Source organism: Mobula hypostoma, chromosome 12 (genome assembly GCF_963921235.1).
Source record: "Mobula hypostoma chromosome 12, sMobHyp1.1, whole genome shotgun sequence".
NCBI classification, from domain to species: Eukaryota; Metazoa; Chordata; class Chondrichthyes; order Myliobatiformes; family Myliobatidae; genus Mobula; species Mobula hypostoma.
This window is the reverse complement of record NC_086108.1, coordinates 46926616-46952572: the sequence shown is the minus strand read 5'-3', so window position 1 is coordinate 46952572 and position 25957 is coordinate 46926616. Positions and strand designations below refer to the sequence as shown.

Below are 25957 nucleotides of genomic sequence, written 5' to 3'. Positions count from 1 at the left end.
GGGGGAGAATGTACAAACTCCTTATAGACCAATGCAGCAGAAAGTGCCTTGGAGAGTCCATGGAGGGGAGGCTGGTTTCCCTCATATGCTGAGCTGTGTCCACAACTCCTTGCAGTTTCTTGCAGTCACAGGCACAGCAGTTGCCAGTGAAGCGTCTGGATAGGATGTTTTCTACGGTGCATTGATAAAAATTGATAAGGGTCAAAGGGAATGTGTCAAATTTCTTTAGCCACCCGAGGAAGTAGAGGTCATGGTCTGCAAAAGATATTTCTTTGCAGTCTTGTTGTAAAGTACGAAGTTCATCACATCACACGCACCGAAGCTTTTACGTATCTCAGTGCTGGGAGGCTAATGTTAGTTCAATGAAAACTCTAGCTGAGCAGATCAGGAGCAGCAACATGTGGATTAAGAATGTGTTGTTAATACAGTGAAGCGAAACGAGGACCAACTGGATGATCAATAGTCAAAGCACTGATCAACATATGGAGCAAATTGATCAGTCTGCAGCCTTGCCATATTCAGTCATGAACAGCAGTAGAGATTCCAACAACCTATGAGGTGGGAACTCCATTGACATCTCTCCCTCCACAATGATGGCAGATTCTAACACCATCACACAGATAACAAGTGTGAAGTACTTCCAAACTACTTCCAGCACAATCCATCTCATTCTTCTTCTAAGGTGCCCACTTCACAGTTATTCACTCCACATGCTATAAAGAAATGTTAAATTTACTCGTCACAGCCCTGTCAAAATCTTATTTTGTACTAACAATGCATCCCAGAGAAGCCAGACCTTGAGCTCAGTCGTTCCAATTCCGTTGCAACATTGACATCCATCTGACAACGTAGAAAATTGGTCAGATATGTCCTGGTGAACCAACAGGTCCCCTCCAGACTAACACCTGCAGTATTCAGGCCCTTGTTATATTTGTTGGCCACGTTAGATAAATAATTTTCTCACCAGATACACAAGTGATTCTGCAGATGCTGAAATTCTTGAGCAACGCAAGCAAAATGTTGGATTACTTCGCAGGTCAGGCAGCATCAGTGGAGGGAAATAAAACCGTTGATGTTTCAGGTGTGACCAAGTGTCCTGACCCTAAGCATAGACTATTTATTTTCCTCCATGGATACTGCCTGACCTGCTGAGTACCCCCAGTATTTTGTGTGTGTTGCACATAGTTTGGTCACCTGGAACCTGACTCACAAATCAGGCACTCTGTACCGAGCTCTCTCAGTGGGAAGAGATCTCTAGGCAGGCAGAGATGAGATTTAAGAATGTGGTCAGAGCTTCCTTGAAGGAAAGCAACATCCCCACCATTTTTAAAAAAAATATCCCATGACCGCTCATATGAAGAAAGAGCATTTAGGATAGCATTGAGAGCCGTGAGGCCATATACTAGGAGCACATAAAAACCCTGCTTAATTGAAGGGAGGAGAAGAGCAACTCTCAGAATACCTACCTTCCTCTCGGGTAACTCCTGCTCCACCTGTGGAAGAGGCTGCAGAAGTAGTACACATCTTGCCTATAAAAAACAAGACCTGTAACCTGCCAGATGTCATTCTATCCATCTCCTGAAATTTCAAGGCTTCTCAGAATCTTGTATAAGGAGGTTATTTTCCTTTGTGAGGGAATCCACAACATGAGAATATAATTTCAGAAAACATGGTCACCCATTTGGCTTGAAGAGGGAGGCACGTTTATTTCAGGTGGTTGTGAATCTTTGGAATTCACTAACAATGCTGGAAGCTGAATTATTTAATATGCTCCAAGTTGAAACAGAGATTTTTGGTTGAGAAATCCGGGCAACAGACTGGAATGTGGAGCTCCTGTTTCTATTTCTGATGCTCTTAGTATGTTTTTTTCCCCAATTGCCAGCAAATTCATGGAAGCTGCCATCAACAGTGCTATGAACTGCTATTTATTGCACTGGTCAGCTCACTGATGTTTTATTAGGGTTCAACCATAAAGACTTGGCTTCTCACTTTACTATCACCTGCTCCAAACAGTGAGAAGTGACAAGTTCCAGTGGTGAGGCAAAAGTTACTGCCGCTAATCTCAAAGCAGCACTTAATTGAGTGTAGTGTCAAGGAACCCAAGCAAAACTAATCATCAGGGATAAGGGAAGGAATGCTCAACTGGCTGGTGTTACATATACCATTGGGGGGGAAATGGTTGTTATTTTAGTCTAATTATTTCAAGCACAAGTTCCAGAGTGCATTCTCCTTTGACCCAAATATCCTTAACCCTTTCCTTACATCATATCAAAAATAGAGAATAGTTGCTAATGAGGTATGGTGTTTAATCTATTTCCAGTTCTGCACAAATAACAACACAATCTTTGCTTGCATGCGACAAGACTAGGAAAGTATTCACACTTGGGTGATTAGTGCTATATCACATACTATTCTATTCTAATGTTTAGTGGCATCAACATAGTCACTGCCATGTGCATCCTGGCCAATTACCTTTGCTTTGAAATTTAAGTGAAACATCCACCCAAGTATTACGCCATTAAGAAAAGATCAGAAGGTGGACATTCTGCAGCAAGCCAGTCACCTCACTGTGCAAAGCCTCTCCACTATCTATAGGTCATACGAATCTGAAGGAAAACTTTCTGCTTGACTGATTGAGTCCATCTTAGATATTCTAGAAACTTTATGCTATTTGGGATTAGGGAGCCCATTTAATTGCTACCTCAGTCCGCACTGTAATATCACTGCAATCAATTTATACCAGATACAATGTGCACTGCAGGTCAAAAATCTTCGATGGCAGCAAATTACGTGGTTGAGAAGGGACGTGGGATACGGCTCTTCCTTAACTCTGGATACAAGAGACTACAGATGCTGGAACATGAAGAAACAATCAACCTGCTGGAAGAATTTAGCAAGTTGATATCTGTTGAGGAAGGAATTGTCTACATTTTGGATCAAAACCCTGCATCAGGACTTTTTATTGCTTCATTAATTAGGGCATTGAATATAAGGGCAGGGAAACTATTCCAACTTTTTAAAACATTGGTCAGAGCCTAGCTGGCATATTGCGTGCCACACAATAGGAAGGATGCCATAGTGCTGGATATACACCACAATGTTACCTGAGATAGAGCACTTCAGTTATGAATTGAATTGACTTTATTTCTTACATCATTCACATGCATGAGGAGTATGTCTCCGTCTGAATGAGCAAATTATTGTAATTTGTAATATTAGCAAGTACAGTAAGATATACAACAGAACAGTCAATATAGTTTAGAAATACGGTTGTGTCAGCATGAGTTAATCAGTCTGATGGCCTGGTGGAAGAAGCTGTCCTGGAGCCTGTTGGTCCTGGCTTTAATGCCGCAGTACAGTTGCCCAGATGGTAGCAGCTGGAATAGTTTATGGTTGGGGTGACTCGGGCCCCCAGTGATCTGTCGGGCCCTTTTTATACACCTGTCACTGTAAATGTCCTGAATGGTGGTAAATTCACATCTACAGATGCACTGGGCTGTCTGCACCACTCTCTGCAGAGTCCTGTGATTGAAGGAAGTACAGTTCCCATACCAGGCAGTGATGCAGCCAGTCAGGATGCTCTCAATTTTGCCCCTGCAGAAAGCCCTTAGGATTTGGGGATCATGTCGAACTTCTTCGGCCGTCTGAGGTGAAAGAGGCACTGTTGTGCTTTTTTCAGCACACAGCTGGTATGTACAGACCAAGTGAGGTCCTCAGTGATGTGTATACTGAGGAACTTAAAGCTGTTCACCCTGTCAACCCTAGATCCATTGATGCCATTAGTGGTTAGCCTGTCTCTATTCCTTCTGTAATCCACAACCAGCTCCTTTGTTTTTTGCGACATTGAGGGAGAGGTTGTTTTCTTGAAACCACTGTGTCAGGGTGATGACTTCTTCTCTGTAGGCTGTCTCATTATTATTTGAGATAAGGAGAGATTGGAGAGGCCAAGAGGGGACACGATTGCAATAAATAAAATCATAAAGGATATATGGTATAGACTGAGGAGAACTCTCCCCTTATCAGATTACACTGCCTGAGAGCACAGGAAGCAGAGACACTGGTAGTGTTGAAGAGGGGATGAAACAAAGCACTTGAATTACCTGACATTAAAAAGCTGCAAGCCAAGAGCTGGAAAGTTGTGCTAATACTATGGTTGGCATGATTGTGATGGATCAAATGGCCTGTTTTTGTGCTGTGAGGCTCCATGACTCCCACTTACCTTGCTATCTTCAAATGCACTTCCCAAACCCCCTAATATTCTCCTTCTAAGAGAGCTAGAGGAGGCAAGAAAAAGCCTTGGTGAGTAGGATTAGAAAAAAAAACCCAAGGCATTTACACACACGTGAAGAACAGAAGATTGATGAGAATGAAGGTAGGACTGCTCAGGGGAAAGGGAGGAAATGTGTGCCTGTAGTCTGAGGAGATAGAGGAGATCCTTAACAAATATATTCTGCCTGTTGATCCATAACTATTGGTCTTCCACAGGGAACTGTTTTGGGACCCTTGCTCTTTGCAATTTTTATAAATAACTTAGCTGTGGAAGTTTGCAGATGACACAAGGTTGGCGGTGTTGTGGGTAGTGTGGAAGGTTACGGCAGGACACAGCAGGATGCTGAGCTGGTCTGACAAGCAGCAGATGGAATTCCATCTGGAAAGGTGTGAAGAGGTGCACTTTGGAAGGTCAAGCTTAAAAGGTTCATCAAAGGTTCATTTTTATTGTCAAAAGTATGCATGTACAATACAACTCTGCTATTTGTCTTCTCCAGATAGCCACGGAATACATAAAGGCCATAGAGTGGATGAAAGAAAAGACAATTCCCCCCCCGCCGCATGAAAAAGAAACAAAACTCGCAGACTCTAACCCCCCACAGAAAAACAGTGACAATAACATCAAATCCCCCTCCCCTGCAACAATGACAATCCCAACCCTCTCACTCACAGAAAATAAACAGTGACAATAACAATCTCCAACCCCCTCACTCGCAGAAAATAAACAGCAACAGTAACAATCTCCAACTCCCTCACTCGCAGAGAAAAAAAACAGCAATAACAATCCACGATACAGCCCGACTTGAAAAAAAGCAACAATAACAGTTCCCCAACCCGACTCGCAGAAAAGAACGACGACGATAGCATCAACCCACCACTCCACCCCTGCCAATCGGCCAGAAGAAAGAAAACATCAGCAAAACTTAAGGAAACAAATATAAAGTACAAATTGATGTCAGAATACAAAGTTAATGGAAAGAGATAAATTTTGGGGTTCAAGTCCATAGGCCCCTCAATGCTGTCGTGGAAGTTGATAGGATGGCTAAGAAGGTGTATGTTGTGTTGACCTTTGCTAGTCATGGGTTTGAGTTGAAGAACAGAGAGGTAATGTTACAGCTCCATAAAATTCTGGTTGCACCAAGCTTGCAATATTGTGTTTGTTTCTGGTCACCTCATTCTAGGAGGAAAGATTTAGACAGAGTGCAGAGGAGTTTTACTAGGATCAAGCCCGGATTAGAGAACGTCCAATAAGGAAAGGTTGAAAAAACTAGGGCTTTTCTGTTTTGAGTGAAGGAGGATGAGAGGAGACTTGATAGAGCTGTAGATGGTGTGGGGAGCCAGCACCGTTTACCCAGGGTGGTAAAAGGAAAGAACATAATTTTAAGTGATTGAAGAAAAGGGGGAGTGTGTCAGAAGTAGAATTTTTTTTTACACCGTGTTTTAAGTGAATGGAACGCACTGCAGTGGGTAATTATTGGTCTTGGCAGCGATAGCCACATACTGTGAATCTCTGAGGTAAAACCGGGTAATGCGGTCTATATCCCACCAAAAATTATGAAAGAACTGAGGGGGCGCTATGGTAGCGTTGCGCCGGCCGCTGCGCTATTACAGCTCGGGGCATCGGGAGTTCAATTCCAGCGCCCTCTCTAAGAGATTTATATGTGTGGGGCTTCTCCGGGTGCTCCAGTTTCCTCCCAAAGACTTACCGGGTAGATTAATGAGTCGTTGTAAATTGTCCCACGATTAAGCTAGGTTTAAATCGGGGTTGCCGGGGAATGCTGGGGTGAAAAGGCCTACTCCGCGCTGTATCACTAAATAAAATAAAAACCCAACAAGTCTAGTTGTTTATAGACAAACAACAACAAAAATGGAGTAAACTTTCAGGGGTCAAGGCAAAATTCAATTTAGTGAATGATTTAATGGCATTTTTTCATACGAGAGCCTGTCAGCTCTTAAACATATAAAATTATTTAGAAATAAATATAATTATGCCAATAGGATACTTTGCATTAATACCAGTTTTTAAATTATTCTTTTGTATCCTTCTCCGCGCTGTTCCCACCCGACAGACAATGAGGGACGCGATTAAACAAAGGTGCTCATTTGCTGGGACGGGGTTACTAGCGGACACAGGAAAAAAACAGATTTCTCTCCACCCCGCGCAATCTCGTTTCAGCAGCTCCTCGCCGTACGTCCCTGCGTCGGCACACAAACGCCGCGAGTCACGTCCTTTGGAGCGCCGAGACCGGGAACAGTTACACCGGTGTCGGCGGTGAACAGCACGAGTGACCTCGCGGCGTGACGAGGCCGGCCGCTCCTTTGCTGGTGGGGGAAGCAGGCGACGTGTCGGCTGTCGTTCGGCGAAGCGGGCTCTGTGCGTCGCCGGTGTTCGTACCCAGACGTTTCATATCGGACCAAACGAGGAGCCGGGCAATTGTTGCCGGTTTCAGGTATCTCCTTCTTGTTCCTCAAGTTCTCTTCCTTCCAACCTAATGCCAAATGTACGCTGGCTCCAGATCACGTGCTGTATCTCAGGAGTCCGTGGACCAGATCCTCGTAGGTAGGGAAAATGGCCTGACGACGGAAACCTGGCCCAGTAGCTGCTCATAAGTCGCATTTCTCCCCTCTTTACCAATCTCCGTCTCAAATAATGCCCTATTGAGTCGTCTGACTTACCGAACTTCTTTTAAAACCTGACCCTTGACCAGTTTAAATTTTCGAAATCTTAGTATTTAATGTCGTGTTACTTGTTTTGGATTAGACATAATGTTCTAGGGAACATCCTTAACTAACTTGTCTGACGGTGAAAACAAAAAGTTTTGATTTGAAGTGGCTCGGTGTAGGCTTATTTCAGCTGCAGTGTTGACCTCAGTTGTCTGGCCTCCAATTCATTGCTCTCGGTTATTCTACGTGTTTTTTATTCCCACTTTCGACAGGAAGCTGGTGGCGAGTGGGGCAACAATGACGCTGCGAGGCCGCCGTGTGTCTGCTAAGTCTTTGGATGAGGATGAGATGAGATCTTCAGAGGTACCTGGGCCGGAGTGCGCCCGATCGGTCAGTAATGGTGAGTTCATCCTCCCTCGTGTTCGGCTGTATTCATTCCGTTTAATGTCAGAAGGAAACGATGAAGGTCGCGTTGTTCGATTCTATAATTTAAAAAAAAGGCTGGAGATTGCTCCTTTGGTCAAGTAGTATGGAAACTCTACCATTCATTTTCCTCTACAAATGTTGCCTGATCTTATCTTCTCCCCCAACCCCGCTCGCCGGCCGGCCGCCCGCCCACGAGTTACTCCAACAGTTTTTTAATTTTTGCTTTAGCCGGGTAGCTTGAAGGGCGAGAGCGGTGGAACTAAATCGATGACTTTTGATCAGACACTGAATCTATTGTCACCAAGTTTACAAGGTTCCAGCAGTTTTATATTTATCTGGAAAAGCTGCCAAGACCTAAGTTAATGTATGTAGTCCAGTATGTGTCGTTAATGGCCATTCATAACGATTGTTTTATCCCATTGCGGTAAGAGTGATTGGTTAAAACAAAACAATACTCTGGACTGGTGTTCACTAGAAAATGCTGAGGTGACTGTTTCAATATGTATCGGCGTTGGTGGAGAGTCGTCAGGCAAAATATGATCTGTGAATTCTGGTGTGTCATTGGGCATCTGTTTGTCAGGAGGTCCTAATGACTATCCTTCCATGTGGCTGTTGAGCTTTTAATATACTGATGATATTGGATGACTGAGGTTGATGACCGCCTCTAACAGTACATCTTGAATTTTGGTGAAACTTCAGTTCGTTGAGGGGAGGGTAGCGTGTAGACTTTGTTTTAGCCACTTGACTGATTCCAAATCATTTGAAAGTTACATTAATTTTTTAATAGTTATGTGTGAGGTGGTTCATTTTGGTAGGTCAAATATGATGACAGAATATAGTATTAATGGTAAGACTCTTGGCAATCTGGAGGATCAGAGGGATCTTGGGGTCCGAGTCCATAGAACACTCAAAGCTGCTGTGCAGGTTGACTCTGTGGTTAAGAAGGCATATGGTGCATTGGCCTTCAACTGTTACAGCTGTATAGGACCCTGGTCAGACCCTACTTGGAGTACTGTGCTCATTTCTGGTCACCTCACTACAGGAAGGATGTGGAAACTATAGAAAGGGTGCAGAGGAGATTTACAAAGATGTTGCCTGGATTAGGGACCATGTCATATGAAAATAGATTGAATGAACTTAGTCTTTTCTCCTTGGCGAGACGGTGGATGAGAGGTGACCTGACAGAGGTGTATAAGATGATGACAGGCATTGATCGTGTGGATAGTCAGAGGCTTTTTCCCAGGGCTGAAATGGCTAACACTAGAGGGCACAGTTTTAAGGTGCTTGGAAGTAGATACAGAGGAGATGTCAGGGGTCAGTTTTTTACGGTGAGAGTGGTGAGTGCATGGATAGGTACATGAAGCTTAGAAAATAGAGGGCTATGGGTAACCCTAGGTAATTTCTAATGTAAGTATATGTTCGGCACAGCATTGTGGGCCGAAGGGCCTGTATTGTGCTGTAGGTTTTCTATCTTTCTATTTTTAGCTCTATTTTCCTTCCAGCAGAGATTCAACAGTTGTAGAAGATATACCTTCACAATGAAGCAGGAAGACTGTAGGAGTTAATGAAAGCTTCTGGAGGAAACTGTTTTAAGCTAATTGCTATTTCTGCTTCATAAGTAAAGCATGAGACCCAGCAGATGAGCAGTTATAAAATTGCAAGAGTGAGGAGAGTGTAAAGGAAGTTAACATGCACATTTTCCTGTATTGCACAAGTCTTGGATCGTTGATATCTCATGTGAGCCCAGAGTGTTCTGAGACATAGTGGTGATGCTGTTTTTCATGAATCAGGGAGGAGGAACTGCCCAGTCAGTCACTTCATTAAATGAGGAAGTACTTTCATGTGTTGCAGAAGCAGTTGAGAGGTAATTATCAGTCTGTTTCCATTGCTTTCTTAAGTAAATGCCCAAATCCTACCCCTGGATTTGTTTATACCAATGCTTTGTGAGGACAAAATTAAACGCTGTGTACAGCCTCCAACCTGATGGCATGAACATTGACTTCTCAAACTTCCGCTAATACCCCACCTCCCCCTCATACCCCATCCGTTATTTATTTATATACACACATTCTTTTTCTTTCTCTCCTTTTTCTCCCTCTGACCCTCTCACTATACCCCTTGCCCATCCTCTGGGTTTTTTCCCCCCTCCCCCTTTTCTTTCTCCCTGGGCCTCCTGTCCCATGATCCTTTGATATCCTCCTTGCCAATCAACTGTCCAGCTCTTGGCTCCATCCCTCGTCCTCCTGTCTTCTCCTATCATTTCGGATCTCCCCCTCCCCCTTTCAAATCTCTTACTAGCTCTTCTTTCAGTTAGCCCTGACGAAGTGTCTCGGCCCGAAATGTCGACTGTACCTCTTCCTAGAGATGCTGCCTGGCCTGCTGCGTTCACCAGCAACTTCTATGTGTGTTGCTTGTTTAAGCAGCTGGTTGTAAGAGACTACTAACTAAGAAGAGATTCTAGAAGTTTGAAAGAATGTGCAGAGAAGATTTACCTGAATGAGGAAATTGAGCAGATCAGCAAAAAATGTTTTCTCTCTGCTTATGGTAAAAAGATTGAGTGACAATTTGATGTCCAATGGGTGGTTGATTGAATCTCTTCCTTTGATCAAGATTATGCTTAGACTGTGCAATTAGCATAAAACTTTACCCACTAGCATACATCTCAGGAGGTAAAGGATGTGGGGGAAAGTCTCTTCAAGTGAAAAGCAGTAGGATTTTGAACCTGCCACTTACATGGGTGGAGGAGTTTGGGGTTTAGATACGCATGACAGAGAGGAACTTGCCAGGTTTAAGTCGGACTATGAGAAATGGATGAGGTAGATGGGTATTTGAATGAGTTGGGTATGGAGGGATATGCAACTGGGCAGAGTGCTTAGAGTGGACATGTTGGGCTGAAGGACTCTGCTGTATGGTATGAGTTAATAATTATCCAGCCTCTCGATAACCTGAAACCTTCAGTGCAGGCAACATGCTTGTGAATCTTTTCTGTACCTGCTGGTTTTTACAAAAGAAAAAGCAACGGCAGAAATAGTTGTGTAGGAAGAAAGAACATATAATCTGAAGTTAGATAAATGGGTAATAGTTGCAAGATGACTTGTTGTTCATTACAATGCAGGAGGCCAGAGGCAAAACAAAATGGGGGATGGGTATCAGGTAGTGAATGAAAATGGCAGGCAGCTGGAAACCCAGGTCATTCCTGTGAGCTGAGCACAGCTGCTCCTCAGTCCAGTCACACAACCAATGTTTAGTTCCTCTGATGTAGAGGAGACATATTACAAGCACCAATTTGCAATATACTCAGTACAGCTAGTAGACCCATTCCCCCCTCTGCCTGAGACGTAGGTTAAACGCTGACCTTGGATGGCTGTCTGCATGCAGTTAGCAAGTTCTCCCTGTAGGTTTCCCCTGCATGTTCTGGTTTCCATCCACATCATGAAGATTTGTGAGTTGTTGGGTTAATTTGCCTCTAAATTGTCCCGAGTAAAAATGGGATTCATAGAAGATTAGTATAAATGAATAGTTGATGGTTTGTATGGATGTGGTGGGTTGAAGGATGGAATTGCTGGTACATCCTTGATGGGCTGAATGACCCCCTGTATAATGGTATTTTAATTCTGTGATATTCAATAGCTGTCTTGTACTTATTTAGTGTTCACTAACTTTTCTGCCAGATCTATTTGTAAACTTATTGAACTAGATGCAGAAAGCACAGTTTCGTAAATTGGCAAGACTGGGGCATCTTGGATGGGGGGGTGGGGGGAAGAGAGATTTGTACAATATTTCAGCCAAACAACTTTTGGAAGTTCAGTGTGATTTGGAAACTCTGTGATTAGAGAGTTGAGCATCTCCAAGCATTGGGCATTTTGTCCTGTGTGGTTTTTCTTAAATAGCAGCTACTATGTGACTTGTTCATGCTCATGGTTTGCGCAGTTATTCCATAGAGTCAGTGCTGGAATATTTTATCCCCTGAGCCAAACCCTTGAACAGGACTGACTGCCTTATGATATTAAAGTTGATTTTTTTTTCCTGGTCCCTTTGGGCAGCTTCAGCTGATCAATTATTTTATTTTGTAGTTCTGGGCTGTATCCACCATCTTTTGTAGGCTTTTCCGTTCAAGGGCATTGGTTTCTATAACAGACTGTGATGCAGCCACTCAATGTACTCTCCACCACACACCTATAGAAGCTTGTCAAAGTTTTAGGTGATGTGCCGAATCTTCTCAAACTTCCAAGAAAGTAAAGTGTTGATGTGGCCTTTGGTCCCTTAATGAAGACTGGCTCATAGACCTCCTAGATTCCTCCTCCTATAGTCAATAATCAGCTCTTTTGTTCTTGTGTAGTAACCACCTTTGATTTGACCAACAACAGAGATGTTGTCAGTAAACTTAAAAATGGGTTTGGAGCTGTTCCTAGCCTCTTTCTCGTAAGTGAGTAAAACAGAGCTAAGCACACAGCCTTGTGGTGCTCCTGTGCTGGTGCTGGTATGTCTGCAGCATTCTGGTGCAGTGCAGCCCAGCCCAGCCCAGGGTTGTTTGTGTTTGATATTTAAATTGATAAATTTAACAGCATCCTCAAATAATAAGCCAGAATCATTAGTGGTCTGCTTTTTCACTGCTGCATTTTTATTTTAACGAGACTGACATTTTTGCCCCTTTTTTATTAAACAGTTTTTGTACAATGTGTTTTGGTCTTTCACCACTCTTTTCTCCACAAGGTGTTGCCTCATATATAGAAACATAGAAACATAGAAAATAGGTGCAGGAGTAGGCCATTCGGCCCTTCGAGCCTGCACCGCCATTTATTATGATCATGGCTGATCATCCAACTCAGAACCCCGCCCCAGCCTTCCCTCCATACCCCCTGACCCCCGTAGCCACAAGGGCCATATCTAACTCCCTCTTAAATATAGCCAATGAACTGGCCTCAACAGTTTCCTGTGGCAGAGAATTCCACAGATTCACCACTCTCTGTGTGAAGAAATTTTTCCTAATCTCGGTCCTAAAAGGCTTCCCCTCTATCCTCAAATTGTGGCCCCTCGTTCTGGACCTCCCCAACATTGGGAACAATCTTCCTGCATCTAGCCTGTCTAATCCCTTTAGGATCTTATACGTTTCAATCAGATCCCCCCTCAATCTTCTAAATTCCAATGAGTACAAGCCCAGTTCATCCAGTCTTTCTTCATATGAAAGTCCTGCCATCCCAGGAATCAATCTGGTGAACCTTTTTTGTACTCCCTCTATGGCAAAGATGTCTTTCCTCAGATTAGGGGACCAAAACTGCACACAATACTCCAGGTGTGGTCTCACCAAGGCCTTGTACAACTGCAGTAGTACCTCCCTGCTCCTGTACTCGAATCCTCTTGCTATAAATGCCAGCATACCATTCGCCTTTTTCACCGCCTGCTGTACCTGCATGCCCACTTTCAATGACTGGTGTATAATGACACCCAGGTCTCGTTGCACCTCCCCTTTTCCTAATCGGCCACCATTCAGATAATAATCTGTTTTCCTATTTTTGCCACCAAAGTGGATAACTTCACATTTATCCACATTAAATTGCATCTGCCATGAATTTGCCCACTCACCCAACCTATCCAAGTCACCCTGCATCCTCATAGCATCCTCCTCACTGCTAACACTGCCACCCAGCTTCGTGTCATCCGCAAACTTGGAGATGCTGCATTTAATTCCCTCATCCAAGTCATTAATATATATTGTAAACAACTGGGGTCCCAGCACTGAGTCTTGCGGTACCCCACTAGTCACTGCCTGCCATTCTGAAAAGGTCCCGTTTATTCCCACTCTTTGCTTCCTGTCTGCTAACCAATTCTCCACCCACACCAATACCTTACCCCCAATACCGTGTGCTTTAAGTTTGCACACTAATCTCCTGTGTGGGACCTTGTCAAAAGCCTTTTGAAAATCCAAATATACCACATCCACTGGTTCTCCCCTATCCACTCTACTTGTTACATCCTCAAAAAATTCTATGAGATTCGTCAGACATGATTTTCCTTTCACAAATCCTTGCTGACTTTGTCCGATCATTTCACCGCTTTCCAAATGTGCTGTTATCACATCCTTGATAACTGACTCCAGCAGTTTCCCCACCACTGCCGTTAGGCTAACCGGTCTATAATTCCCCGGTTTCTCTCTCCCTCCTTTTTTAAAAAGTGGGGTTACATTAGCCACCCTCCAATCCTCAGGAACTAGTCCAGAATCTAACGAGTTTTGAAAAATTATCACTAATGCATCCACTATTTCTTGGGCTACTTCCTTAAGCACTCTAGGATGCAGACCATCTGGCCCTGGGGATTTATCTGCCTTCAATCCCTTCAATTTACCTAACACCACTTCCCTACTAACATATATTTCGCTCAGTTCCTCCATCTCACTGGACCCTCTGTCCCTTACTATTTCTGGAAGATTATTTATGTCCTCCTTAGTGAAGACAGAACCAAAGTAATTATTTGAAACAAGTATGTTATGAACTGTATTTTTCTTTGGACTAATTATGTTTTATTCTCTCCATTCTCTGAGTTACACTTGTTGGGGGTAGTGGACTTTACTCATGTGTTTATATTCTTTTATGTTAAGGTTTTTTAAAAAAAAACTGATGACATTGTGAGTTTTCTTCAGTCCTTTTAATATCTAATGACAGATGTCCTTTGTGTAATCCAGAGCAAATCACTGATTTAACAGGGCTGAATCAATTGCTATTCTGTTCGCATCAAGCAATTTTTAAAACTATTTGCTCAAGAATTGGAATTTAAATTGGTTTAAATTGTCACATGTGCTGAGGTATAGTGGGAAAAGTTGTCTTGCATACCATTCATACATGTCACACAAGGAATAATAGTGGAGAATGAAGAATTGCAGCTTAAGAGAAAGTGCAGTTAAATAATAAAGTGCAAAGGCATAACGAAGTAGGTTGTGAGGTCAAGAATCCATCTTGCTGTTCCATGGAACTGTTCAGTATTCTCAACAGTGGGATCGAAGCTGTTCTTGAGCCTGATGGTATATGCTTTCAGCCTTTTGTATTTTATGTCCGATGGGAGGGGGAGGGAGAAACAAGAATGTCCATGAGGCTGGGGTCTTTGTTTATGTTTCTTGCTGCCTCAGTAAAGCAACCAGCATAATCAGAGTCCATGGAGGGGAGGCTGGTTTCCATGATGTATTGAGTTTGTCCACAACTCTACGGTTTCTTGCAGTTGCAGGCACCGCTGTTGTTATGTCATGTTGTGATACATCTACGTAGCGTGTTTTCTGTAGTGCATTGATCAAAATTTGGTGAAGGTCAAAGGGAACTTGACAAATTTCTTTAGCCTTTTGAGGAAGCCCTGGTGGGCCTTCTCGGACATAGCACCCACATGCCTGGTCAGGACAGGCCAATGTTGATATTGCATAGGGCAGTGGTCCCCAACCACCAGGCCGTGGACCGGTACCAGGCCGCAAAGCATGTGCTACCTGGCCGTGAGGAAACGATATGAGTCAGCTGCACCTTTCCTCATTCCCTGTCACGCACTGTTGAACTTGAACGTAGGGTTGCCAACTGTCCCGTATTTGCTGGGACATCCCGTATATTGGGCTAAATTGGTTTGTCCCATATTTCCTGCGCTAAGGTAGAGCGTTCCTATGAAACCTTTCATGCCGAAATGGTGTGAAACGAAGAAGCAATTACCATTAATTTATATGGGAAAAATTTTTGAGCGTTCCCAGACCCAAAAAATACCTAACAAATCATACCAAATAACACACAAAACCAAAAATAAATAAGACTAGCATATAGTAAAAGCAGGAATGATATGATAGATACACAGCCCATATAAAATAGAAATTATGTACATTATAGTCGGGAAGATGAAGGCAAAACCGATTTGTGGGGGAAAAAAAATCGGCACATACGCGCATGCGCGCACAGGTTCCCGCGCAAGGCTTCATGGTCATGGTAGTCTTTTCTGGGGTAGTGTCCTGGGATTCTTGGCCTCAGTACCATTGAGGTAAACGCATACTATCACTCATCCTGAAGTCAGTGACTTGATTTTGTTTTGCTGACACTGAGGGAAAGGTTATTGTCATAACACCATGTCACTAGGCACCCATCTCTTTCCTGGACTCTGATTCATCACTTTTCGATGTATGGCCCACTATGGTGGTATCATCTTCAAACTTGTAGATGGAGTTTGAACAGCATCTCTTTACACAGTTTTGAGTCTATAGTGAGTAGAGCAAGCCCGTCTACTGGTTGCCTTCCCATTAAGACTGCTCTGGAATGGATCGACCATTTCTGACCTTTCTTCAGGTTAGCTGATCCCAAGGAGATTAGTGAGAGAGTCTTTGGATTCATTACTGGTAAACCCTGCCTGTCTGACAGCTCATTCATCTGTGCAAATTGGTTGTCATGGACCCCAAACATCTGTCAGTATCACTGGTGTATATAAGCAAAAGTTACAAAAAAATATACTGTTAAATGTTTTAAAGTAACTGAAATCTTATAAAACATTGAACTACAAAAAAATAAGTGAATCAAATAATGATATGTAACTTTACAATTGAATTGTCACCTTTGCAACCTGGGCCTGGTTAGATAACGTGATTCATTGATGCAGATGATTGTATGTTTCTACATGGGTATTTGAATGCAGGAGCACAACTGGGAAATCTACATCTGCCACAGAAGTTTACAATTTAGCAATGTTATATCTTAAGCAAAAAAATGTATATTCTATACTGATGGCATTCTTGTCTTAGTATATTATCACATCTTTTTGTTAGTGCTTTTTAATCACAAATCTTTATCTTAATTTGAGGTTTAAAGAACTTGAAGAGCAAGTTACAAGATGGTAGTTCCTTACATAGAAACGTATCAACAGGCCAAACAGTCCTTTGAGCATGCTCTGACATTTCTGGTAAATTCTGTCTCAATACAATATTTTTCCACAAACCCTTGATGCATTTAATATTTATCTCCTGAAATACATCCAGCTGCACCCCTCTACAACCACAAGCTCCACAGTTCACTGTTCTAAACTATTCCTCCACCTTCTCAGCCTAATATCTGCCCTTGTGACACCCTAATCCCATCCTGGGTTTGGCAGCCAGAGCAATGATCCCCCCTCCATCCAGTCTGTTTAACCGTAAGAGAATTTAAGTTTCAATGAGCTATCTTGTTCTTATCAACTTCATTGGATGCAAATCTAGTTCATTGAATCTCTCATACTGAAGTCCCAACATGCCAGGAATCAGAATCAGATTTAATTCATCTGTTGTTTTGCAGCAGCAGTACAGTGTAATACATAAGAAAAACAGCTATATTATATTGAGTATATTTTAAAAAAATAAGCAAATTAAATAATAAATATTTAAAAACAGAGCCAAAATAGGTCATGTTCATTGCCCATTCAAAAATCTGATGACAGAGGGGAAGAAGCTATTCCTGAAACATTAACGTGTTTGTCTTCAGGCTCCTGTACCACGTCCTTGATGGTAGCAATGAGAAGAGGGCATGTCCTGGGTGAAGGGAGTCCTTAATGGTGGATGGTGCCTTTCTGAGGCAGTGCCTTTTGAAAATGGAGGTCAGTGTCCATGGTGCAACTGGCTGAATTAACAACCTTCTGAGCTTTTTCTGCTCCTGTGCCCCTCCATATCAGATGGTGATGCAACCAGCTGGAATACTGTCCATGGTACATCTTCGGTGACATGCCAAATCTCCTCAAACTCCTAATGAAATATAGCTGCATTCCTGCCTTCTTTGTAATTGCGTCACTAAATAGATCCTCAGATGTTGACACCCAGGAACTTGAAACTGCTCACTCTTCCCACTGCTGATTCCTCAACGAGGAGTGGTGTGTGTTCCCTTGACTTCTTCCTGAAGTCCACAATAAATTCCTTAGTCTTGCTGACGTTGAGTGCCAGGCTGTTGTTTCGACGGCGTTTGGAGCTTGTTAATCAGAACTGAGGGTATGATTGTGTTGAATGCTGAACTGTTATCAAGCAGCGTCCTGATAATGCTATTGTCCAGGTGATTGAAGTGAGACGTTGAAGGGGTTGGGGGGTGGTTTCTGGACCCTTGTGAGGAGGGGTTGCTTGGACTTCTGTCTGGGTGGTCTGCCTGTGTTGCTTTTTTTAATTTTGCAGAAGTTAAGTTTTGTGAATTGAGTTCCGCTTTTCTGTCTTTGTCTCGTAAGCTAGTTCTATAAATACTCTTAAGTTGGACAAAGGTTCAATATGACCTTGCGATCCTTGTTTCACTTGCAGGACATAATGTAGTAATTTAATTATTCTGTCTAAAAAATGTGAAAACTACGGTTGAAAATTGAGGAACTACCTCATCGTGTGCATTGTCTGAGTTTGATGGCTTTTGCCTTTTAAGGTAACCAAAGGGTCTTTGTCTTTAAAATACCACTGTTGCTGGGCATGTGACCATGGGGGTAGCTAAAAACTTGTTTCCTGCTACATGACAAAAATGATATAAAAACTTTGTGACTCTGTGCTTTGGGGGAGAGACCACTGATACGTGTGTGCCTAAGTGCTCTCTCTCCAGTAGCGAGCTACTAAATAAAAAAGCTGTTGCTTTATCTCCCGTAGTACTGTGTGTTCTTGCATCGGGTAACGGGTGATAATTATAACCATATAACAATTACAGCACAGAAACAGGCCATCTCGGCCCTTCTAGTCCATGCCGAACGCTTACTCTCACCTAGTCCCACCGACCTGCACTCAACCCATAACCCTCCATTCCTTTCCTGTCCATATAGCTATCCAATTTTACTTTAAATGACAATATCGAACCTGCCTCTACCACTTCTGCAGGAAGCTCGTTCCACACAGCAACCACTCTCATGTTACCCCTAAACTTTTGCCCTTTAACTCTCAACTCACGTCCTCTTGTTTGAATCTCCCCCACTCTCAATGGAAAAAGCCTATCCACGTTAACTCTATCTATCCCCCTCATAATTTTAAATACCTCTATCAAGTCCCCCCTCAACCTTCTACGTTCCAGAGAATAAAGACCCAACTTGCTCAACCTTTCTCTGTGACTTAGGTGATGAAATCCAGGTAACATTCCTGTAAATCTTCTCTGTACTCTCTCTATTTTGTTGACATCTTTCCTGTAATTTGGTGACCAGAACTGTACACAATACTCCAAGTTTGGCCTTACCAATGCCTTGTGCAATTTTAACATTACATCCCAACTCCTATACTCAATGCTCTGATTTATAAAGGCCAGCATACCAAAAGCTTTCTTCACCACCCTATCCACATGAGATTCCACCTTCAGGGAACTATGCACCATTATTCCTAGATCCCTCTGTTCTACTGCATTCTTCAATGCCCTACCATTTACAATGTATGTCCTATTTTGATTAGCCCTACCAAAATGTAGCACCTCGCATTTATCAGCATTAAACTCCCATCTGCCATCTTTCAGCCCACTCTTCCAACTGGCCCAAATCTCTCTGCAAGCTTTGAAAACCTACTTCATTATCCACAACGCCACCTATCTTAGTATCATCTCCATACTTACTAATCCAATTTACCACCCTATCACCCAGATCATTAACATATATGACAAACAACATTGGACCCAGTACACACATCAACGTTGCTGGTGAATGCAGCAGGCCAGGCAGCATCTCTAGGAAGAAGTACAGTCGACGTTTCAGGCCGAGACCCTTCGTCAGGACTAACTGAAAGAAGAGCTAGTAAAAGATTTGAGAGGGGGAGGGGGAGATCCAAAATTATAGGCGAAGACAGGAGGGGGAGGGATGGACCCTAGAGCGAAACAGTTGATTGGCAAAAGGGATATGAGAGGATCATGGGACAGGAGGCCTAGGGAGAAAGAGAAGGGGGAGAGGTGGAAAAAACCCAGAGGATGGGCAAGGGGTGTAGTGAGAGGGACAGAGGGAGAAAAAGGAGAGAGAGAAAAAGAATGTGTGTATATAAATAAATAACGGATGGGGTACGAGGGGGAGGTGGGGCATTAGCGGAAGTTTGAGAAGTCAATGTTCTTGCCATCAGGTTGGAGGTTACCCAGATGGAATATAAGGTGTTGTTCCTCCAAACTGAGTGTGGCTTCATCTTTACAGTAGAGAAGGCCGTGGATAGACATATCAGAATAGAAACAGGACGTGGAATTAAAATGTGTGGCCAGTGGGAGATCCTGCTTTCTCTGGCAGACAGAACGTAGGTGTTCAGCGAAACGATCTCCCAGTTTGCGTCGGGTCTCGCCAATATATAGAAGGCCACATCTGGGGTACCGGACGCAGTATATCACCCCCGCCGACTCACAGGTGATGTGTTGCCTCACCTGGAAGGACTGTCTGGGGCCCTGAATGGTGGTAAGGGAGGAAGTGTGTACAGATCCCTGAGGCAAACCACTAGTCACCAGCTTCCAATCTGACACACAGTTATCCACCTCTACTCTCTGGCATCTCCCATCCAGCCACTGCTGAATCCATTTTGCTACTTCCATATTAATGCCTAATGATTGAACCTTCCTAACTAATCTTCCATGTGGAACCTTGTCAAAGGCCTTACTGAAGTCCATATAGACAACAGCCACCGCTTTACCCTCGTCAACTTTTCTAGTAACCTCTTCAAAAAATTCAATATGATTTGTCAAACATGACCTTCCACGCACAAATCCATTTTGACTGTTCCTAATCAGACCCTATCTATCCAGATGATTATATATACCATCTCTAAGAATATTTTCCATCAATTTACCCACCACTGACATCAAACTCACAGGCTGATAATTGCTAGGTTTACTCTTAGAACCCTTTTTAAAAAATGGAACAACATGACCAATACACCAATCCTCCGGCACCATCCCCGTTTCTAATGACATTTGAAATATTTCTGTCAGAGCCCCTGCTATTTCCACACTAACTTCCCTAAAGGTCCTAGGGAATATCCTGTCAGGACCTGGAGACTTATCCACTTTTATATTCCTTAAAAGCGCCTGTACTTCCTCCTCTTTAATCATCATAGTTTCCGTAACTTCCCTACTTGTTTCCCTTACCTTACACAATTCAATATCTTTCTCCTTAGTGAATACCGAAGAAAAGAAATTGTTCAAAATCTCCCCCCATCTCTTTCAGTTCCACACATAGCTATCCACTCTGATTCTCTAAGGGACCAATTTTATCCCTCACTATCCTTTTGCTATTAATATAACTGTAGAAACCCTTGGGATTTATTTTCACCTCACTTGCCAAAGCAACCTCGTATCTTTTAGCTTTTCTAATTTCTTTCTTAAGATGCTTTTTGCATTTTTTATATTCCTCGAGCACCTCATTTACTCCATGCTGCCTATATTTATTGTAGATATCTCTCTTTTTCTGAACCAAGTTTCCAATATCCCTTGAAAATCATGGCTCTCTCAAACTTTTAACCTTTCCTTTCAACCTAACAGGAACATAAAGATTCTGTACTCTCAAAATTTCACCTGTAAGTGACCTCTATTTCTCTATTACATTCTTCCCATAAGACAAGTTGTCCCAATTCACTCGTTCTAAATCCTTTCGTATTTCCTCAAAGTTAGCCTTTCTCCAATCAAAAATCTGAACCCTGTGTCCATACCTATCCTTCTCCATAATTATATTGAAACTAATGGCATTGTGATCACTGGACCCAAAGTGCTCCCCAACACATACCTCCGTCACCTGACCTATCTCACTCCCTAACAGGAGATCCAACACTGCCCCTTCTCTAGTTGGTACCTCTATGTATTGCTGCAAAAAACTATCCTGCTCACATTTTACAAACTCTAAGCCATCCAGCCCTTTTACAGTACGGGCTTCCCAGTCTATGTGTGGAAAATTGAAATCTCCCACAATCACAACCTTGTGCGTACTACAAATATCTGCTATCTCCTTACAAATTTGCTCCTCCACTTCTCGCTCCCCATTAGGTGGTCTATAATACACCCCTATAAGTGTCACGACACCTTTCCCATTCCTCAATTCCGCCCAAATCGCCTCCCTAGACGAGCCCTCTAATCTATCCTGCCAGAGCACAGCTGTAATATTTTCTCTGACAAGCAATGCAACACCTCCCCCTCTTGTCCCTCCGATTCTATCACACCTGAAACAATTAAATCCAGGAATATTTAGTTGCCAATCACACCCCTCCTGCAACCATGTTTCACTAATAGCTACAACATCATACTTCCAGATATCAATCCATGTTCTAAGCTCCTCCACCTTTCTTATAATGCTCCTCGCATTAAAATAGATGTATTTAAGAAATTTTCCACCTCTTACTCTCTGTTTATCACTAACGGTGCAAACAACTTTACTATTTTCTTTTTCTTCCTTCTCCCCTACTTCTGTTCCTACACTCTGGTTCCCCTCCCTCCTTGTATCTAGTTTAAATCCACTGGAGCCTCTCTGGCAAACCTACCTGCAATAATATTTGTCCCCCTCCAGTTCAGGTGTAAACCGTCCTGCCAGAACAGGTCCCACCTTCCCTGGAAAACTGCCCAATTATCTATAAATCTGAAGCCTCCCTCCTGCACCATGTCTTCAGCCACGTGTTGATCTGCACTACCTTACTATTTCTAAACCCTCCTGTACGTGGCACTGGTAGCAATCCTGAGATTGCTGTCCTGGAGGTCCTGTCCTTTAACTTGGCGCCCAACTCTCTAAACTCACCTTTCAGGACCTCCTCACTCTTCCTACCCACGTCACTGGTCCCTACATGGACCACGACATCCGGCTGCTCACCCTCCCTCTTGAGGATACTGAGAACTCGATCCGAGATATCGCCGACCCTGGCACCAGGGAGGCAACAGACCATCCAGGATTCTCGATCTCTTCCACAGAACCTCTTATCTCTCCCCCTTACTATCGAAACCCCTATCACTACTGCTCTCCTCTTTTCCCTCCTTCCCTTCTGAGTTGAGGGTCCCGTCTCAGTGCCAGAGATGCAATCACTGCAACTTGTCCCTGGTAGGTCGTCCCCACCAACAGTATCCAAAATAGTATACTTATTATTGATGGGAACGGCCACAGGGGTGCTCTGCTCTTCCTGTCTATTCCCCCTCCCTCTCCTGACAGTCACTCAGCTACCTGACTCCTGACTCTTAGGGGTGACTATCTCCCTGTAACTCCTGTTTATTTCTGCCTCTGCTTCCCCAATGATCTGAAGTTCATCCAGCTCCAGCTCCAGTTCCCTAATGCGGTTTGTCAGGAGCTTCAGATGGATGCACCTTTTACAGATGTAGTCATCAGGGACGATTGTGCTCGTCCGGACTTCCCACATACTGCAAACGGAGCACTCAACTGTCCTATCTGCTGCCTCCATTCCCTACTCTTAAGGTAATTAGATTTATTAAAGGAACTTACCCGGCCATACCTCACTTGGAGTGAAGCTCTTCCTCAGCCTCTGCTCACCAAAGCCTCTCGAGCAAAGCCTTCCTACTCTGTCTCCCTCTACTCCGTCGTCCGCTCAGTTAATCTTCTCTCTTTTAAACACTCCCGCTGCCTCATGGTCCGACTTACAAGCGCTTGCGCAGTCGTGCCCCATTCAACTGCCGAAGAAATTAGTAGGGTTTAGAAATTAGTAGTAATTAGAAGTAAGGTTTAACAGAAGGGTAAAGTGGGAGCCAATGAGATTGCATCTGCTGCAGTCCTATCGTGGTGATAGGCAAATTGCAGCAGGTCCAGGTCCTTGTTTAGGTAGGAGTTGCTTCTGGTCATGACCACCCTCTCAAAGTACTTTGTTGTGGTAGATGTGAGTGCAATTGGGCAAGTCATTGAGGCAGGTCCGCCTGCTATCAGGCACTGCTATGATTGTCGCTCTTTTGAAGCAGTTGGAAGCCTCCGATTGCAGCAGTGAGAGACTGAAGATGTCCTTGAATACTCCCACCAGTTGGTTGGCACAGGTTTTCAGTGCCCATTGGGGCCTGATGCCTTGTGAGGGTTCACCTTCTTCAGAATTAGAATCACTTTATTGCTAGTATGTGAAACATACCACAATTGGTGATTCCGTAAAACACAGGAGAATACCATAACAAATAATACAATACCAACAACAATTTACAAGACAATAGTGCAAATAGCCATCAGCAATCAACAATTAGCAGTACGATCACATGTGCAAAATATCAATAATGAAATAAATAAGTATATGAACAGATTAAATAATTATCGACAGAGTACAGAGAGCAGGAAAGACCATTACATGGATGTGGTGTAGGGATAGTTAGGGTATTACACCTGAGTGAGTTTTTCAGTAGCTGGATAGCTACAGGAAAGAAGCTTTGGAGATGATGTGTCGTCCTAATGGTAATTTGGTGAATAGGTGACTGCTAGGGTTGGTGGAGTCAGCAGAAAGTTTTTCAGCTATTCACTCTGGTGATGCCCTTCTAATGTTGGTTACTGACAGCCAGTGATCTCTGTTGAGTAGGGGCAGAGAGAGAGAGAGAGAAAACACTCCGGGAAATCAAAAAGTGATGCTTTCAATGATGGCTGAGTAAAATTCATCAGGATATGCCCAGAGATTTTAAGTTGAAAGACGTTCTGACATCATCCTCTAGGACAGATCATAGGGTCACTAGATACTGCCGGGATTCGCACAGGTGTACTTTTCTCTCTTTCAGAGCATGCATTGAAGGCGTTGAGCTCATCCGGGAGTGAAGCATTACAGCCATTCATGGTGTTAAGTTTCACTTTGTCCGTATGCCTGGAAACCCTGCCAGAGCTGACGTGCATCCAATTCTGTCTCTAACTTCAATTGGGATTGTTTATTCACTCTTAAAGTGGCCTTCCGCAGTCCGTGGCTGGAGTTTTTAGCATGGATCACTGGCCTTGAATACCACAGATCTTGCCCTCAGCAAAATTAGACTGGTGAAAATTTTTTTGCATTCTCTCTATACGTAGAATATCCTGAAGGTAAGGAAATGAAAACTGCACACAATAGTCCAAGTGTGTACTCATCAATGCCTGTTTTTTTAAAAAAAACTGTTACTGTACTGGCATCATATGGCAGTGATAGACAATGCACCACACTGAAACCAAACAAGTCTTTCTTTTTGTATCTTTCCAAAATGCCAGTTTTTCCAAATCTGTATTCTGCTTAATTGGAGCAGCCACTTAATTGGGATATCCCTTGAAGAAGAAAATCTAATTGAGAAAATAGCTGGGATTCCCTTCATTTATTTGAGACAGTATGTTCCCTTTGACTGTAAAATCAAAGTCAGTGCAGACATCTAGTGTCCATTATCCGCACAAGGTGTCTGCACTGATTTTGTTCATTTACAGTCATCAAAAGAGCCCGACAGTATACAGGTACACTGGATGAATTCCTCTGTTGCTATTGTCATGGTATCAATAGTGTCGTAATTTCTTCTGTGTTTCATTTAAAAACATATTTTGCTACTCCGTTAAATGGTAGTTTGCCTTTTTTATATACTTAAACTACTTCCATGAAATATCAGCTAATCGGGGCAGCTGCTTGAATTGGGCCAAAATGTACTGGTCCCAATGTGTCCCAATTAACCAGAATGCCTTGTCTTTCCATCCAAAGTGCATAACTTCAGAGTTGTCCATTATACTGAAATTTCTTTTGCTCATTCATTCAATTTATGTAAGTCGCCTTGAGTCCTCTTTGTATCTGATCATTGTTTAATATCTCACACAGGTTAGTGTCCCATATCCTAGTTATTGATCTTATTGATAGCTGAGGCCCAAACACAGTCTGCAGTTATAGTTATTGGACTAAAACTACTCAGTGCAATTTGTGATGGATATTTACTGTTGGATTGCTGCTTCTCCTGAGGAATGGTTGGAACGTGTATTTGAGCTGTTCCTCACAAGTAATCAACAGAGCTAACCTAAGCTAAAGTTGCAGGCTGTGTTAGCAGCTAGGCAGGAGTTGTTTCTTTTCAATTCTTGAATATTGTGATGGTTTCATCAAAACTCAAGCACAAAAATGTATCCAAATGCTAAACAGGAAATTTCTTGTGGTTTCTTTTTATGTTGTACAGCAGTGTAAGCAAGAGTGGTGGTAACTCCATTAGTTAGGATAATCATGTAGAAATCTAATTTGGGCAAAGTTGCAAGTTATTATTCTTATTGCTCATAGGTGTTGGAGGATAGTAGCACTGATGTGCTCTTGATTTCTATGGACTTCAACCTCAAGTTCAATGGTCAAGTTAGAATTTACAGCAAGTAGTGATTTTCCTTACTCTATATGTTGTAATTTGAAGTAGAAGTCACAAGTCAGGTATGTAGAAGAATAAATACATTGCCTTGTATCTGGAATAGTTTGCTTGACTGGCATCTTGCCCTTCCTGTCCTCCAGATTACATATCCACCTATTTCGTGAAACACAGACTGCAAAGTTTAGTCCACAGAACCTACTGTGACAGTTTGCAATTGTTCTTTAAATTTAGTCTTCTAAGCTTGTGACTTCTTTCACTTGGGGGAAAAATAAGAGTGAACAGTTCTATCTAAATTGCACATACCACTCAAGTTGTTGTTTACCTGCAACCTCTATTAGATGGGCTGAAAGGCTACCCTGGTGCTGGAAGATCTCTGATTGTGTGAACTTGGATCTAGGTCCTGCAGCTCTGAATTCCCTATCCAGCAA

At 42.9% G+C, this 25957-nt stretch overlaps 1 protein-coding gene across 1 annotated transcript in view; it reads left to right on the top strand.

Annotated features, from left to right (window-relative positions):
• Positions 1 to 5701: 5701 nt before the first annotated feature.
• Positions 5702 to 25957, top strand: part of LOC134354771 (sterol O-acyltransferase 1-like) — a 75889-nt gene continuing 55633 nt past the window's right edge. The window contains exons 1-2 of the mRNA XM_063064002.1: positions 5702 to 6719; positions 7206 to 7333. Of these exons, the coding sequence (XP_062920072.1) occupies positions 7231 to 7333 (103 nt within the window). The 5' untranslated portion in view covers positions 5702 to 6719; positions 7206 to 7230. The remainder of the gene's footprint in view (positions 6720 to 7205; positions 7334 to 25957) is intronic.